Source organism: Lacerta agilis, chromosome 16, assembly GCF_009819535.1.
Source record: "Lacerta agilis isolate rLacAgi1 chromosome 16, rLacAgi1.pri, whole genome shotgun sequence".
NCBI lineage: Eukaryota > Metazoa > Chordata > Lepidosauria > Squamata > Lacertidae > Lacerta > Lacerta agilis.
This window is the reverse complement of record NC_046327.1, coordinates 18,366,355-18,379,667: the sequence shown is the minus strand read 5'-3', so window position 1 is coordinate 18,379,667 and position 13,313 is coordinate 18,366,355. Positions and strand designations below refer to the sequence as shown.

Here is a 13,313-nt window from a genome sequence, read left to right as displayed (position 1 = left end):
CTGTGGCAAGCTTAACTGCTTGACTGAATTTCTGTGTTGGCTACACAACACCCAACAACAGCAAGCCCAGTCAATTCAACTGATCTATGTCTGAGTAGCCATACTTAGGAGTGTTCTGTAAGGTGGCAATCCTATGCACTTACCTGGGAGTAAGCCCCACTGAACACAGTGAGACTTACTTATGAATAAAAATGCATAGGATTATGCTACAAGTGAAGTATGTTATGGACCCAGAAGTATGTTATGGGCCCAGAAGAGGGCAGAACAGAGGCATAATGGGGGCAAGGTGTAACGCACTTATACGTGCTCTGCCGACGCATGCAGGGGCCGGAAACGGAACCCTTGCACGAAATGACCACCTTCTGCAACTACTGCAACTATCATTATTGAGCAACTGATAAATAAAAATGCCAGAAAGTCAGTGACGAAGAATTCTTATATAGCAATTTTTTAATATGCTCAAGGGCTGAAGTATCTTCTACACAGAACTAGAAAGCATTGCATTTTAAAATGAACTTCTGAGTTAGTCTGATGAGGCTCAATTTGGCAGTGCCCCATAAATATAGACATAAGCCTTCTAGGCAGGTACTTCCACAATTTCAAAATAGTCATTAGGCAGAATCACATAGCCACCTTTGCCAGGCATTATGTCTTTTTCCTTCTGGAACTGAACAAGCTCTCTCAGTTTTTCAATCTGTTTCTCCTGGCGTCTACATCGCTGCTGTGCAGTCTTAAGCTTCTTCCTCAGCTTATCCACCTGCTCTTCCAGCTGCTGAATTCTTTTTCTCTGGTGTACTGTATCCTCTACAGTATAGTTGTGATCACAAAAGACAGCAATATTATTGGGAGTATGAAGCGGGGGCATTAATAATCCAATGCTGGGGTCTACTAGTCTTGGATCAGTTTGAGGTGGTGGTGGTGGAGGAGGTGAAGGAGAAGGGGGAGATGGTACTTCAAGTGGTTCTTGAGTGCCTTCAGACTAAAAACAACAAGACAAGAACATACCATTTAAATTTGTTTTGTTAAAGGCATCTGTAATTTTTTTACGCAGCAACTACAATTTGCTAAGCAATATAGTTTGTTTAAAGAAAACTGTAATCTCGCAATTTCCAGTGTTAAGTACCGCCCTAGGGCGCACCTTGTTTTTAGAGGAGGAAACAAGAAAAAAAAATATTTTTCTGGTTTTCCTCCTCTAAAAGCCCTGTTTTTTTGAGTATCAGCTAAAGGTTTTGCAGCTTTTTTTGCAAAGGGAAAAGCCCTGTTTTTTTGAGGATCAGCTAAAAGTTTTGCAGCTTTTTTGCAAAGGGAAAAGCCCTGTTTTTTTGAGGATCAGCTAAAAGTTTTGCAGCTTTTTTTGCAAAGGGGGAAAAGCAAAGAGCAAAAGCCCCGTTTTTATGGGGTTCAACTCACATTTCTGAAAAATCTTAAGGAAAGGGAGCCGTTTCTACTGTTTCCAGACAGATAATCTAATCAGCCAGTCACATGTTGCTGGGGAAACAAACAACCTCCCTCTGCAGCACATTCAACAAAGGAGGCCTGGACGAGGGGGCGGGCCAAAAAGGAGCCGGGGCTCTTATCTCTCTCCCAATCTGTTGCTGATCAGCTGCTGAGCGGGGTCCTTTCAACACCCCCTTTTCTCTTTGTAAAATAAAAAGCACGATCTGGTTTTGACCCCTGGGCAATTCAGCTCCAGGGACCACCATTCGCTCCATAAGACGCACAGATATTTCCCCTTACTTTTTAGAAGGCAAAAAGTGTGTCTTATGGAGCGAAAAATACGGTATCTATTTAAATAGCCAGTTTTAACAGGAGATTGATAACTTTATCCATTCGTGTTTTGGTATTATACATTTTTACGCTATTTAAAGACAGTTGGGTATATCTCTGAGCATCTCAGTCTTCCATTTCCCCTCCTTAGAGTGATACAAAAGCCTTATACTTCCATAAGATACCATTCTCTTCTTATTACCAAGCCACATCTCAAATGTAAACACTGAGGATAGATTAATCCACTTGAACACTTACACTCCAGCTCCCCTGTCCTGCTGCACCATGTAGTAACCCGGGCACTTCTCAGGGTGTATGGAAAGAGTGATAAACCCCATTAGAAAATTTCCAGGGGCACCAAAAAAAATGGTGCTGATGATGAGAATGCTGCTATGCAGCAGCTTTCCAGTGTAAAAGCAATAATCTATCCATGAATAGAGGATATTCCTGTGGGCGTAGGAATGCCTCCTTTTAAATTTCTAAGTAGGGCTGAGCAACGTCTGATTTTCAACATCGTGATATTTCACCAGCTAAACATAGCAATATACTGACATATGATGTCTGAAATAAGGGTGGACGTATTTAGAGGCAAATGTGGTAATATCCTGGCAACTGCTACTAATTAGGAGCATAGCTGTCAACTTCCCCCTTTTTTTAAGGGAAATTCCCTTATTCCGAAAAGGATTCCTCGCAAAAAAAGGGAAAAGTTGACAGCTATGCTTAAGAGTCTAAAACTGATACATTTTTACTTGCCTTTAGAATATTGTTACAACTGTTATTTTATAGTACAGAGCATGGGTAGGCAAACTAAGGCCCGGGGACCGGATCTGGCCCAATCGCCTTCTAAATCCGGCCCGCGGACAGTCCGGGAATCAGCATGTTTTTACGTGAGTAGAATGTGTGCGTTTATATAAAATGCAACTCTGGGTTATTTGTGGGGCATAGGAATTCATTCTTTCTTTCTTTTTCAAAATATAGTCCGGCCCCCCACAAGGTGTGAGGGACAGTGAACCGACCCCCTGCTGAAAAAGTTTGCAGACCCCTGGTACAGAGCAACAGGGGCAACAGGAATCATGAGAGAAGTGAGGACCGGCTTCGAGGTTTTCCCATAATTATTTTTCACATAACACACATGCACACGTCGCGATTTGCGGTATATCGCCATGTTGAATGCTTATTAAGCTGTTACCGCAATGTGGACATAGTCTGGCTGCAGGTCTCCAACATTTCAGCCCATGGATATTACCTGGCTGAACCTGAAACCTTTGGCAGACAAGGCTACAGGCCTTACAGTGAGTAGCTTGGAGCAGCCATCCTCTCCAGGAATCATAAGGCAAAACGGGGTACTTTGTAGCCACACATACTGTCATATGTTTAGTTTGACAGTATGTTGCAATGGGGAGGAAAGCAAATAGTATACCACCCTAAAGGAGAAGCACTGCTCACAGCTCATTCACCCTCTCCGGGCTCTTATGGAAGCCATCAAGTTTATTGGGTGTAGGACTTTTGTAGGACCAAGTGTTTAAAAGTGCTAACAACACTTTAAAAGTTGCAACCTAATGAAAAAGCCACTTTCATATTTTTACACCGAAGGCCCCAACAATTAAAAAAAGAAGTGTTCCATTAATGGAAGAGAGTAGTAGAGGAGTAGAGAGCCAATTCCAGTTACTATATCAAGAAGCAGGAACTGAGAAATTCAGCCTTCTCCTATTTGGCGCCAATGCTAATAACTGCTCTCCTCTTCACACAATATCTGTTGCTTAGAAAAAGAACCACTGCTTATGTATAAACAAATGCATCCGTGAAGAATATAAGTTTTATAAAAAGATCCACAAACCTCACGTACCTTCACATTTGGTTCTGTATGGCAAAATATTGTTGGCACAGCATTGTCTTTTAGTAGCTTGTTGTTGCATTCTCTTTTGAAGCAATCTGGAGTAAAATGTTCAGAACAAATGCTGCTATACTTTGTTGGTTTGAAATTTTTCCTTCTAACCGCAGCTTCCCATTTCTTACAGAGATCAGGCCTTGTGAGGGGAAACCTACAAACAAAACATAATTTGAGCAGAATTTGGTGGGTGGAGCACAGAGATTCATCAAAAAAATGCTAGGGAAGTGCACTCCTGTGTGCAGAGAAATATTGGGGAACCCACCAACTAGTACCTAATATTCAACAGAAGTCAGAAGTACTTATTTTAAAAGCTCATTATTTCAAATCTGATTTTTCTCCCAATTCTGTTCTCCTTCTGGCTTTTCAATTTAAATGATTTTCGTTCTCCAACTCTAATACTGTGTCAGGAGTCCAAAGAAGTTTTGACTCTTCTAGATCCACAGCGTCCCTCAACACATCCCATTCCCCACCACCAATGGATGAACTTCCCACAGATGTAACTGGAGCCTCTAGCAGCGCAGGATTCATCCCGACCACTTCTAAGGCTTCTAAGCTGGCCTTTGACCATGGTGGGACTGCAGTTTAACTAAAGTAAACTGATGAAGCAATGGGACTTCCATAAATTAAGGCATTTAGAGCTGCAATCTTAGAGCAACATTGAAACAAGGCTAGGCAATTAATAGGTTATTATTTGCACACATTCCGTCGGTCTATCCTATATAAACTAGCAAGGGTATTTCCTCACTTTGTCTATGAGGCAACAGTAATAATCTGTCCCAGAAGCTGTTTTCAATGTGATTTTAAAAGATATAAATAACAGGAGTTCCACACAGGACTTGCTTCTGGTTCCAATCAGAATTGTAGAAAAGCGGTGGCAGTACACAGGAATGAATGTAAAATTCAAATAAAGTAGGCAGGGCTGGAGATTTCATTTTATTGTACAGTGGTACCTTGGGTTACAGACGCTTCAGGTTACAGACTCCGCTAACCCAGAAATAGTACCTCGGGTTAAGAACTTTGCTTCAGGATGAGAACAGAAATCATGCGGCGGCGGTGACAGCGGAAGGCCCCATTAGCTAAAGTGGTGCTTCAGGTTAAGAACAGTTTCAGGTTAAGAACGGACATTCAGAACAAATTAAGTTCTTAACCTGAGGTACCACTGTAGTGCCCTTGAATGTTGCTCTCTGATTGCTGAATTATTATTATTAATTAGACTTTTATTCCACCCTTCCTCCCAAAGGAGCCTAAGGTGGCAAACAAAACATTAACAGTCTTTTCACAAAATTAAATATCCTCACAGAATAAAACTCTGGAATTTTTAAAAAGAAAAAGGTAGATGGGTTATCAGTGAGTGCAGAAAAGATGGAAATAAGAGAACATATTCAGCATATGTGTTTTACGTATTTGGTTTATAAATAAGAAGTACAAAGAATTAAAACAAAACTCAGGAGATCTACCTCTTTTCAGTCCATGTAATTCTAACCATCTGACAGAATTGAAAGATTTCACTTTCTTTTTTACTTCTCCTTTGAAAATATAGGTTGTCACTGGGCAGTAAGAAGGAACAGCTGAAACAGAACTATGTTTTTGGCCAAAAAATGAGAAGAGGACTGTCAAACTAAAGTGCATGTTTCATCTGCTAAAACTAAAGCAAATGTGCTTTATGGGGAACAAAGAGTACCACTGAAAGTTTACAGGATTATGTTTCAACTTGGCTCGGGGGCAGAGCAATATGACCAGTGTGAGGGAAACTGGTGCTGTTTCTTCAAGCCTGTAAAATTTGCCAGAGAACAGGCTGTGGGCTGTCCATATCCTAACAGTAAATGTTGTCAAATGAAGAGCTTGAATGCTGGGCGCTGAAATCCACAAAATCATGGAATGCTGTGAAGATTTTCCTGCTTCTGCAATCGTAAGATAGCCTGGATACACTTGATACTAGTTTTAGTAAATGGTTTGAAGGAAGATGGTTATAACAGATGTTTAGAATGAGAAATACAGCTAACAACTCTACAGATAAAATACTGGTAAATCAAAGCATGAGTTGTTCACTTGATACAAGAGGAATTACTACAGATTATGCTTCAATATGCTTCAATATTGGTGGTGGCCATGAGTTGGAAAAAACCTTCTGTGCCTTTAAAAGGCTACATAATAGACAGACATTCCATATGCTGCACCTCAAATTGATCTATGTTGGGAATATTATACCTGCTGAATTTCTACCAGGCATACAGCCTTTAAAGACAGCCCTTGTCCCTTTAACCATATTCAACTCACTTTGTAATTTATTAGAAAACATGGGATTGGATCCAGAGTGAGTTTGTTGCTTACAAAATCCTCATTAAATCAAATGCAGCTTAAGTTGTGATAACTTTCAAAGCAGTGCAGCAAAAGGGAGCCGATAAATGAATTTATGCGCCTTTTAAAAAAGCAAAGCAGCACATGCAGCTTCAACAGCTAAAAACTTTCTCATCAATGAATTTCTGCTTGTCTCAAGGAATTTCAGAGGTCAGAAAGCCTGTCAGGCAAAACAAAAACATCCTCGCTTAGCTTTAAATGTTTGCTTGTTTGTTTAATGAGGCACAGTTATATCAAAGCACTGCAAAATATATACAGTATATGTCATTTTGGGTTCTACAAACTGGATTTCAACTGGAAATCCTGTTAAGAGTGCAACTTCTTGATCGTGCCAAGGAGGGGCAGCACTTGAATAACCCTTACCTATAGCCACAGCCCCATTAGCAGTTTTCAGGCTGCTGCTACATGGCAGTGATGATTCGGCTAAAATTAGGGGAGTTAGGAATAGGACTTCTGGATTATAATGCCTTCAATGATTTGCTAGTCAGCAGATGTGAACAACTGGTTGGCCTGTGAAAGAGCTGTGGACCTTTTTCTGATTTTAGTCTTTGGATATGAAATGCCAAATGACTGTTTTTGTGCTTCTTTCCTACCTCTTTGTGGAAAGATCTAGGCATGGGGAATCTCTGCCCTTCCAGATGTTGCAGGACAACAACCGCTATAAACACTAACCATTGACCACCTTGCCTGGGGCTAACAGAAGTTCCGCAGCATCCGGCTGGAGGGCCACCAATCCCCCATCCCTGATCTTGGGTCTACCCCAGTGTTTCCTAAATTTGGGTTCCCAGCTGTTTTTGGACTACAACTCCCATCATCCCTAGCTAACAGAACCAGCGGTCAGGGATGATGGGAATTGTAGCTTTGAAAACAGCTGGAAACCCATGTTTGGGAAACACTGGTCTACCCCAACTCATCGAAATGGTGTTATTACCGCAAAACTCAGTGCAGTGGATTAAAAAAAAAACCTGTCTTGTTGGGCAAGAAAAAGAGGTCAGTTGACAGATGGAGATACATAGATTTGGGGGAAGGGGGAGGGGGGGAAACAGAAAAGTGGGAGGGTAAGAGATATAGGTGACCTGCAGGAATACAAAGCAAGATATTTATGGAATATTTATGGAAGAAGCAGAGGGTGATAGTATAGCAAGTGGTTCCAAGATAGATGGGGTGCTGTAGAACGGAAAGAGGAGAGAGCACGTCCCCTGGGCTAAAACAAAAACAAAACATTGGGACGCTTTAAAGACAAACAGTGTTTATTGTTTTGTCGTAAATGTCAGTAGATTAGAACTCGAGAGGGGGGGTCACAACAGCTCAAGCAACCAATACAGCCACGAAAACTCTTTTTAATGCTGTTGCTGCTGCTAACGGACTAAAAACGGCGCTTTTTTCTGCTTAGTGACGGCTTGTACCAAAAGAAAAAGAACACACCAGAAATTAGCCTCGAGGGAGATGGCACTTGAGGTACCCTGTCAGTGACGGTTAATCTGCCTCACGCGCATCCCAACCGCGCAGCCCACAAAGTGCATCTTCGAATCCCGGCCCCGCCCCCCATCACGGTTTTTTGTTTTTGTTTTTAATTAACAACCGGAGCGCGATTAGCCCCGCCTTCTTTGTCTCCGCGTCTCTTCAGTAAAGGCCAAGGCAGCGTACATTTTAACAGCCCCCCCTCCCCCTCGCCGCTTCGGAGCGCGCACGCGCTCTGGCTCCGCCTCGTGAAGCAAACGGCATCACCCTTTCCCGCCCGCTCAGGCGGCCGGGTGGGCGCGCTCGAGCGCGCGCGCGCGCTCCCGCTCTCTTTCTCTCTGTCTCCTCGCGCCCTCCTTTCAAGCTTTCCTGCCACCGCCCCTACTCACTTGTGGAAGGAGATGGGCTTCTCTTTGTCGTATCGATTCCGGCAACGGTAGGCAGAGCAAGACTGCACCATTCTCTCGCTGCCGCCTTCCTTCGACCGCCGTAAATTTTTCGGGAGCTCGAAAACACACTTAAGAGGCCGCGAAGATCCAAATACCTCCGTGAGGCCTCCGCGTCCCTTTTTTAAAATTTAAAAAACCCGAAGAACGACATAAGCTGGATGTGGCCTCTCCCTACTTCAACATGGCGCTGCCAGCTTCAGAGCAACTCTCGCGAGAGCTCCGCACCGCGCTTTGCTATTGGTCACGCCCCGCGATGGTTTGGGTGCAGCACGTCTCTGCTCGCCGCGTCCAATAGGACGGGCCGTTCGGATTTTGACGTGCCTACCTTGGCTCCCGCGCTCGTAACTGTACGTGCGTCCGAACAGTGGCTTGTTGCCCTCTTCAAAAGGGCTGGTTTGAAAGCTGAGCTTGCGCACAGAGTGGCCTCTCGCAGATGCCTATTTTAAATCGTTTTGAAACTGAAGCGAGAGACAGATGGAATAATTTCTGCATGATTTGTTACTTTTAGGGCTGCGCTCTTGCTCCTACTTACTTAAGAGTAATCCCATTGAACTGAACTGTGCTTACTCCTAAGTAACCAAGTACTAAGGATTTTTTTAACTCAACAAAAAATATCGCTTATATACACATTTTATATTGTTTAATTGTGAACTCTGCAGTGGTTGTCTTACAAAGATATAAAACATTAGATTTCTCAGTAAAAAAAAGGCAGAAAAGGGGATTTAAAAACAAATGATTAAAGTCAACAGTAGCTTAAAAAATTGAGCTGCAGGTGTCTGACTGTGTTTGGAATTGCAGGTACTGTATCTGTTTCACCCTTGGCCTTCCTCAGGGAACCCCTGTAGTAGCACAGCTTTGGTTTCATACAGTTTCTGCACATAAGTACCACCAACCTCAATGGAATGACCCCAAAGAGTGATGTGCCCTTTTTTGAATTTTTCTTTGTGGACTTTCATTTTTTAAAATCTAGACCATTAGGTAAAAAGTATGGAGTTGTATGGAATGTTCATTATCTGTTGATGGAGATACTAGTAGAAGGAGAACAATTGTTTTACACTCCAGTATGTGAGCCTGTTCTTGAGCATCCTTGGGTGTTGTATCCTGGGTTAGTAGATGTGTATTTATTTTTCTCTAGGCTCTAGTTAATGTGGAGCTAACAAGTATATTGCTGGATGGATATATTGTGACAGAGAAGTGGTTTCTGCTCTAGGGTGAGAAACCATTACTTGGACTTGCCCATTGTGAGAGAGGAGTGTGTAAGGTTCTACATTTAGGCAGGAAGAACCTTGATTGCCGGTAGTACATGTACATGTGAAAAGGGTCTAGAATATGGTTACCAGACATCCCCGTTTCCTGGGGATGTCCCCGGATTTACAAATCTGTCCCCAGATTTCATTTATTGCCCCCGGATTTATATTTTAAGTGTTGTAGATTTATTGGGATGGAATGAACGTTGCGTGATTGGTGCAACGGCACAAGACACATCATTTGGGGACTTCTGGCAAGGCAAAATGGTGGGCACCATGGCAGTGAGCAGCTCCTGAAGCCAGCCAGAGCCAACTGTGCTATCAGGCTGGCTCTGGGCTGCTGAGACTGCCACTGCCGCCGCCACTGCCAAGGGGGTACCGGGGATGCCCGGTGCGTCAACTGGGGGAACCACTGACACACACACACGTGACCCAAATCGAGCTGGGAGCGAGAGTGCCCGGCAGCGCTCCGGGACCAGGAAAACCCTGGAGCCAACGCACGGAGAAGGAGAGACGCGAAGGAGAAGGGAGAGAGAAAAAGAGCAAGGAGAAAAAAAGAGGGAGCCCATAGCTGTCAACTTTCGGATTTGAAAATAATGAATCAGCAGCCTCACCTATGACAGTCACATGACAGTGGTGGGCGGAGCCAGAAGCAAAAGTGGGTGGAGCAGCTAGAACGCGGCATCCGCGCTCTTCTCCCATTTTTTCCCACGCTCCTCGCTCTGCTTTTTTACAGACAGAAAGCAATGTTTGCATTGCTGAGAAGGAACCAGAGGAAAGGGGTGGTTTTTGTGTGTTTGCGCGCATGCGCGCGCGCTTTAACACCAAGGTTTGAAGGGGGGGTCATGAGCAGACTCCTCATTCTCCTCAAAGGGGAAAAAGCAAGGAGGAGCAGCAGCAGCAACCGAACCGGCCCCTTCGCCTGCCTCTTTGGCGTCTGCTTTCTGTTAGAGATTTCAGAGTTGCCTACATGCAGAAATGCAGCTGTCTATCTCCAAGCAATTAGCAGTTGGCAGAAAGCCCAGATCTGCTCTCTCTCAGACCCTTAGCAACGACCTGTGATTGGTCAATGAGTTCCTAAAGACTGAGCTCTGTGTGAGAGCTTCGTGGTTAGTGTGGTTAGTGTAGAGAACATGGTCAGTATAGAGAGACAGAGACAGAGAGGAAAGATTTTATGTTTTGTTTCTTTTATTTTGTAAAGTCTGTAAATAGTAACTTATGGATGCTAGTTGCTTCATTCAATAAATACTGTATATAGTTATCCAGTGAGTTGCTGAGTTCCTGCGTTGTGCTGTCCAGTCAATTACACAACAGCCAGAAGCTTGCAGAAAAGTCTGCGTCTAACTCTGCGGTGTCCAGGAATACGTTATACTCCTGACACTAAATCTTAAGACTTTCCTCCTCCCTTCCCTCTCTCCCTCCCCCCCCCCCCGCCACTCGGCGCATCTCCTCCCCTCAGAGTTGGCAGCTCATTGGCCCAGCCAGAATCTCTTGGCCGTTGGCGCTGAGGGCCGGAGCTCTCCTGCCGGAGTTGGGTTTCCCGGGTGGGGGGTGGACTGCTGCTTGGTCTTGCCCCGCCGGCCCTCCTGCAAGGGCGAGGAAGAGGAGCGGCTTGCCAGCCAGCCAGCCTTTGCGCGCTCTGCATTCCTCCATATGAGCGAGCCTTGCCGTGCAGACTTTTGTTCCCCCGGCAAGAAGTTTGTGTGCTGAGAAGGGGCCGGCTCTGCAGGGCGGGAACGCCTAAGGGCCCGGCCAGCGCGCCCCGCCCCGTCCCACAGGGGGGGGGCAGCGCGTTGCTCGGCAGGCCTGCAAGGCGCACGGCCGGAGGGGAGCGGAACAAGCTGCTGCCCTAAAGCGCCCCATCCACTTTCTCACGCAACCCGGGAATATACGGGGTTTTGTGTCATCCGGGACAGGAGCGGGAAACGCGTTTAAATACGGGGGAATCCCGGCCAATCCAGGATACTTGACAGCACTGAGGGAGCCCCAACCTTGCCACGTCACTGCTGCTGAGGAGGAGAGGTAGGAGAGCACCGGGAGGGCAAGGACACGTGGCCGAGCCCAGGCCTGACCCGAGCCTACTCCATGGCAGCTAGCATTCCAAGAGAGCAGGCTGGTGCCCAGAGGAAGGCCATGCAACAGAGAAGACCACAGAAGAGAAGATATTACTTCTTCTTTTTTAGTAATAATAATACCGGTAATAACTTTTTTTATAACTTTTTTTTCTCTTTTCAAAAAAAAAGTGTCCCCAGATTCTTTGAACAAAATTCTGGTAACCTTAGTCTAGAGGTCACAGTAGACCAGAAGCTTAACATGAGTCAACAGTGTGATACAGCAGCAAAAAAAGCAAATGCTCTTCTAGGCTGCATCAACAATTATAGTGTCCCAATCATGGGAATAGTCCCACTCTATTTTGCCTTGGTTAGACTGCACCTGGAATGCTGTGTCCAGTTCAGGGCACCACAGTTTAAGGAGGATATTGACAAGCTGGAATGTCTGCTAAGGAGTGTGACCAAGATGATCAAGGATCTGGAAACCAAGCCTTATAAGGAACAGTTGAGGGGAGTTAGTTGGGGCACCAGCCAGTGTTAAGCAAACCACTTCCTACCATAGCCACCAGCTGAACTTCAGGAGTAATATTGGATCGTGCTATCAAAAAGCTCTTACTGTCAGAAAGTTATTCCAGATGTCAGCATCTCCTGTCTTGTAACTTAAAGCTATTTGTTCAGGTCCTAGCCTCTGGAGCAGAATAAAACAAGTTTGTTCCATGTGACAGCCTTTTAGATATTTGAAGACGGCTATCCTCTTGGTCTCCTCTTTACCAGGCTAAACATACCCAACAGAGAAAGCAGACCTGCCCACTCCCACACCTGCCTTATTCACACCCAAGGTAAATTGTTGCAATGTGCCGTATTGCTGCCCTTGGGAAATATTGGGAAATTACAGCTGATGCCACAATAATATTTGGTGCTTTCTTTTTTACCATTTCAAAAAATACTTGTTTGAATTTAAGGTACTGGCTATTACCTCTGAAGTCCTGAATGGTCCTGGACTAGGATATTTGAAGGGCCACCTCCTCCTGCACAAACTATCCATCAATTGCATTCATATTTGGAAGCCCTGCCCTGATTTTGCTGGCAAGAGTGATGAAGTTGGCTGGGATGTGTGTCTTTTTATTGGGCCCATCCTGATTAAGGACCTTCTTCTCAAGAAAGGCTAGATTGGCTCCTTCGAAGATTTTTAGGTGAAGGTTTAGATGTTTTCTGTTCTGCGTAGCTTTTGACATATTTTAACTCTTATCTCAATGGTAGGCCCCTGGCTGATTGCCTTGCATCTGCATATAGGACTGGGGAAAATTCTTGTCTGAAACCCTGGAAAGCTGTAGCCAGTCATGTATATAGTCCTCTCATAGATTGACAAATGGTCTGGCATGATAGGCAGCAGTTGCCTAAGCTTCTATTTTCCTAAATGCAACAGTCCCTTTTCCATCACTCCTTATACTTGAAGAAATGAGTTACCTCTGTGCAGTGTAGGAGGACTGCAATCAGAGAAGGAGAAGGACAAAATTAATTTTCACCTATGGCAACAACAAAACTGCCTGAGTGGTCCCTGAATATCATCAAGTTGAGGGGTGACTTTAGGCTGTTGGTTGTACAAGTCTGTTTGCTATTCGTCTGCCAACCTGCTGTGACCACCATTTCAAGCATCTTATAAGTTCCCGTACTTTCCTCTGCATTTTTGTTTAAAGATCTGAAATTAAATCCACATGCCTCTGTGTGTTAGGTTTTTCTTTTGGTTGGTAAAGCAGGCACGTGTTCTGTCTGTCACTCCTCATCAGGCGTCTTTAACAGCCTGCGGTATTAACTGCAAAGCGCCTTGGAAGAGATTTGCGGCCGAAGATATTCTATAGTATGGGCGCGCACTGGGGGAGGGCGGGGTTGGATCTAAAAGGAACCCTTCCCACATTCAGATTTACAGTACTGTACAGTACTAATCTCTCTTCTCTCTATGCTCCCCCTAGACTTCCCATGCCACCTCTCTAGAAGCAGCAGCGCCCCCTTTCCCTTTGTTTTGTTTGCGATCGCCTTCCGTAAACAAAGAGGATGGAAAGAAAAGCAGAAGGCGAGCCAGCCCAAGGCC

At 44.6% G+C, this 13,313-nt stretch overlaps 1 protein-coding gene across 2 annotated transcripts; it reads right to left on the bottom strand.

The window, feature by feature from the left end:
* Positions 1 to 427: 427 nt before the first annotated feature.
* On the bottom strand, positions 428 to 8,392 carry THAP1 (THAP domain containing 1). 2 transcript variants are annotated; one of them, XM_033173586.1, is made up of 3 exons: positions 7,867 to 8,392; positions 3,614 to 3,809; positions 428 to 979 (listed from the first exon to the last, which is right to left on the bottom strand). In XM_033173586.1, exons 1-3 carry the CDS (start codon positions 7,935 to 7,937, stop codon positions 578 to 580), a joined length of 669 nt encoding a protein of 222 aa, XP_033029477.1. In that variant the 5' UTR covers positions 7,938 to 8,392; the 3' UTR covers positions 428 to 577. The 2 variants fall into 2 exon arrangements, with proteins under 2 accessions (XP_033029477.1, XP_033029478.1); XM_033173587.1 differs by lacking the exon at positions 7,867 to 8,392 and adding an exon at positions 5,116 to 5,159.
* Positions 8,393 to 13,313: the final 4,921 nt, after the last annotated feature.

Excerpts from the sequence above, each read along its gene's own strand:
- THAP1 (XM_033173586.1), bottom strand. The coding sequence starts at position 7,937 with ATGGTGCAGTCTTGCTCTGCCTACCGTTGCCGGAATCGATACGACAAA. Across the intron at positions 3,810-7,866 it reads AAGCCCATCTCCTTCCACAA|GTTTCCCCTCACAAGGCCTG; the intron begins GTGAGTAGGGGC and ends TTTTGTTTGTAG. Across the intron at positions 980-3,613 it reads ATACAGAACCAAATGTGAAG|TCTGAAGGCACTCAAGAACC; the intron begins GTACGTGAGGTT and ends TGTTGTTTTTAG.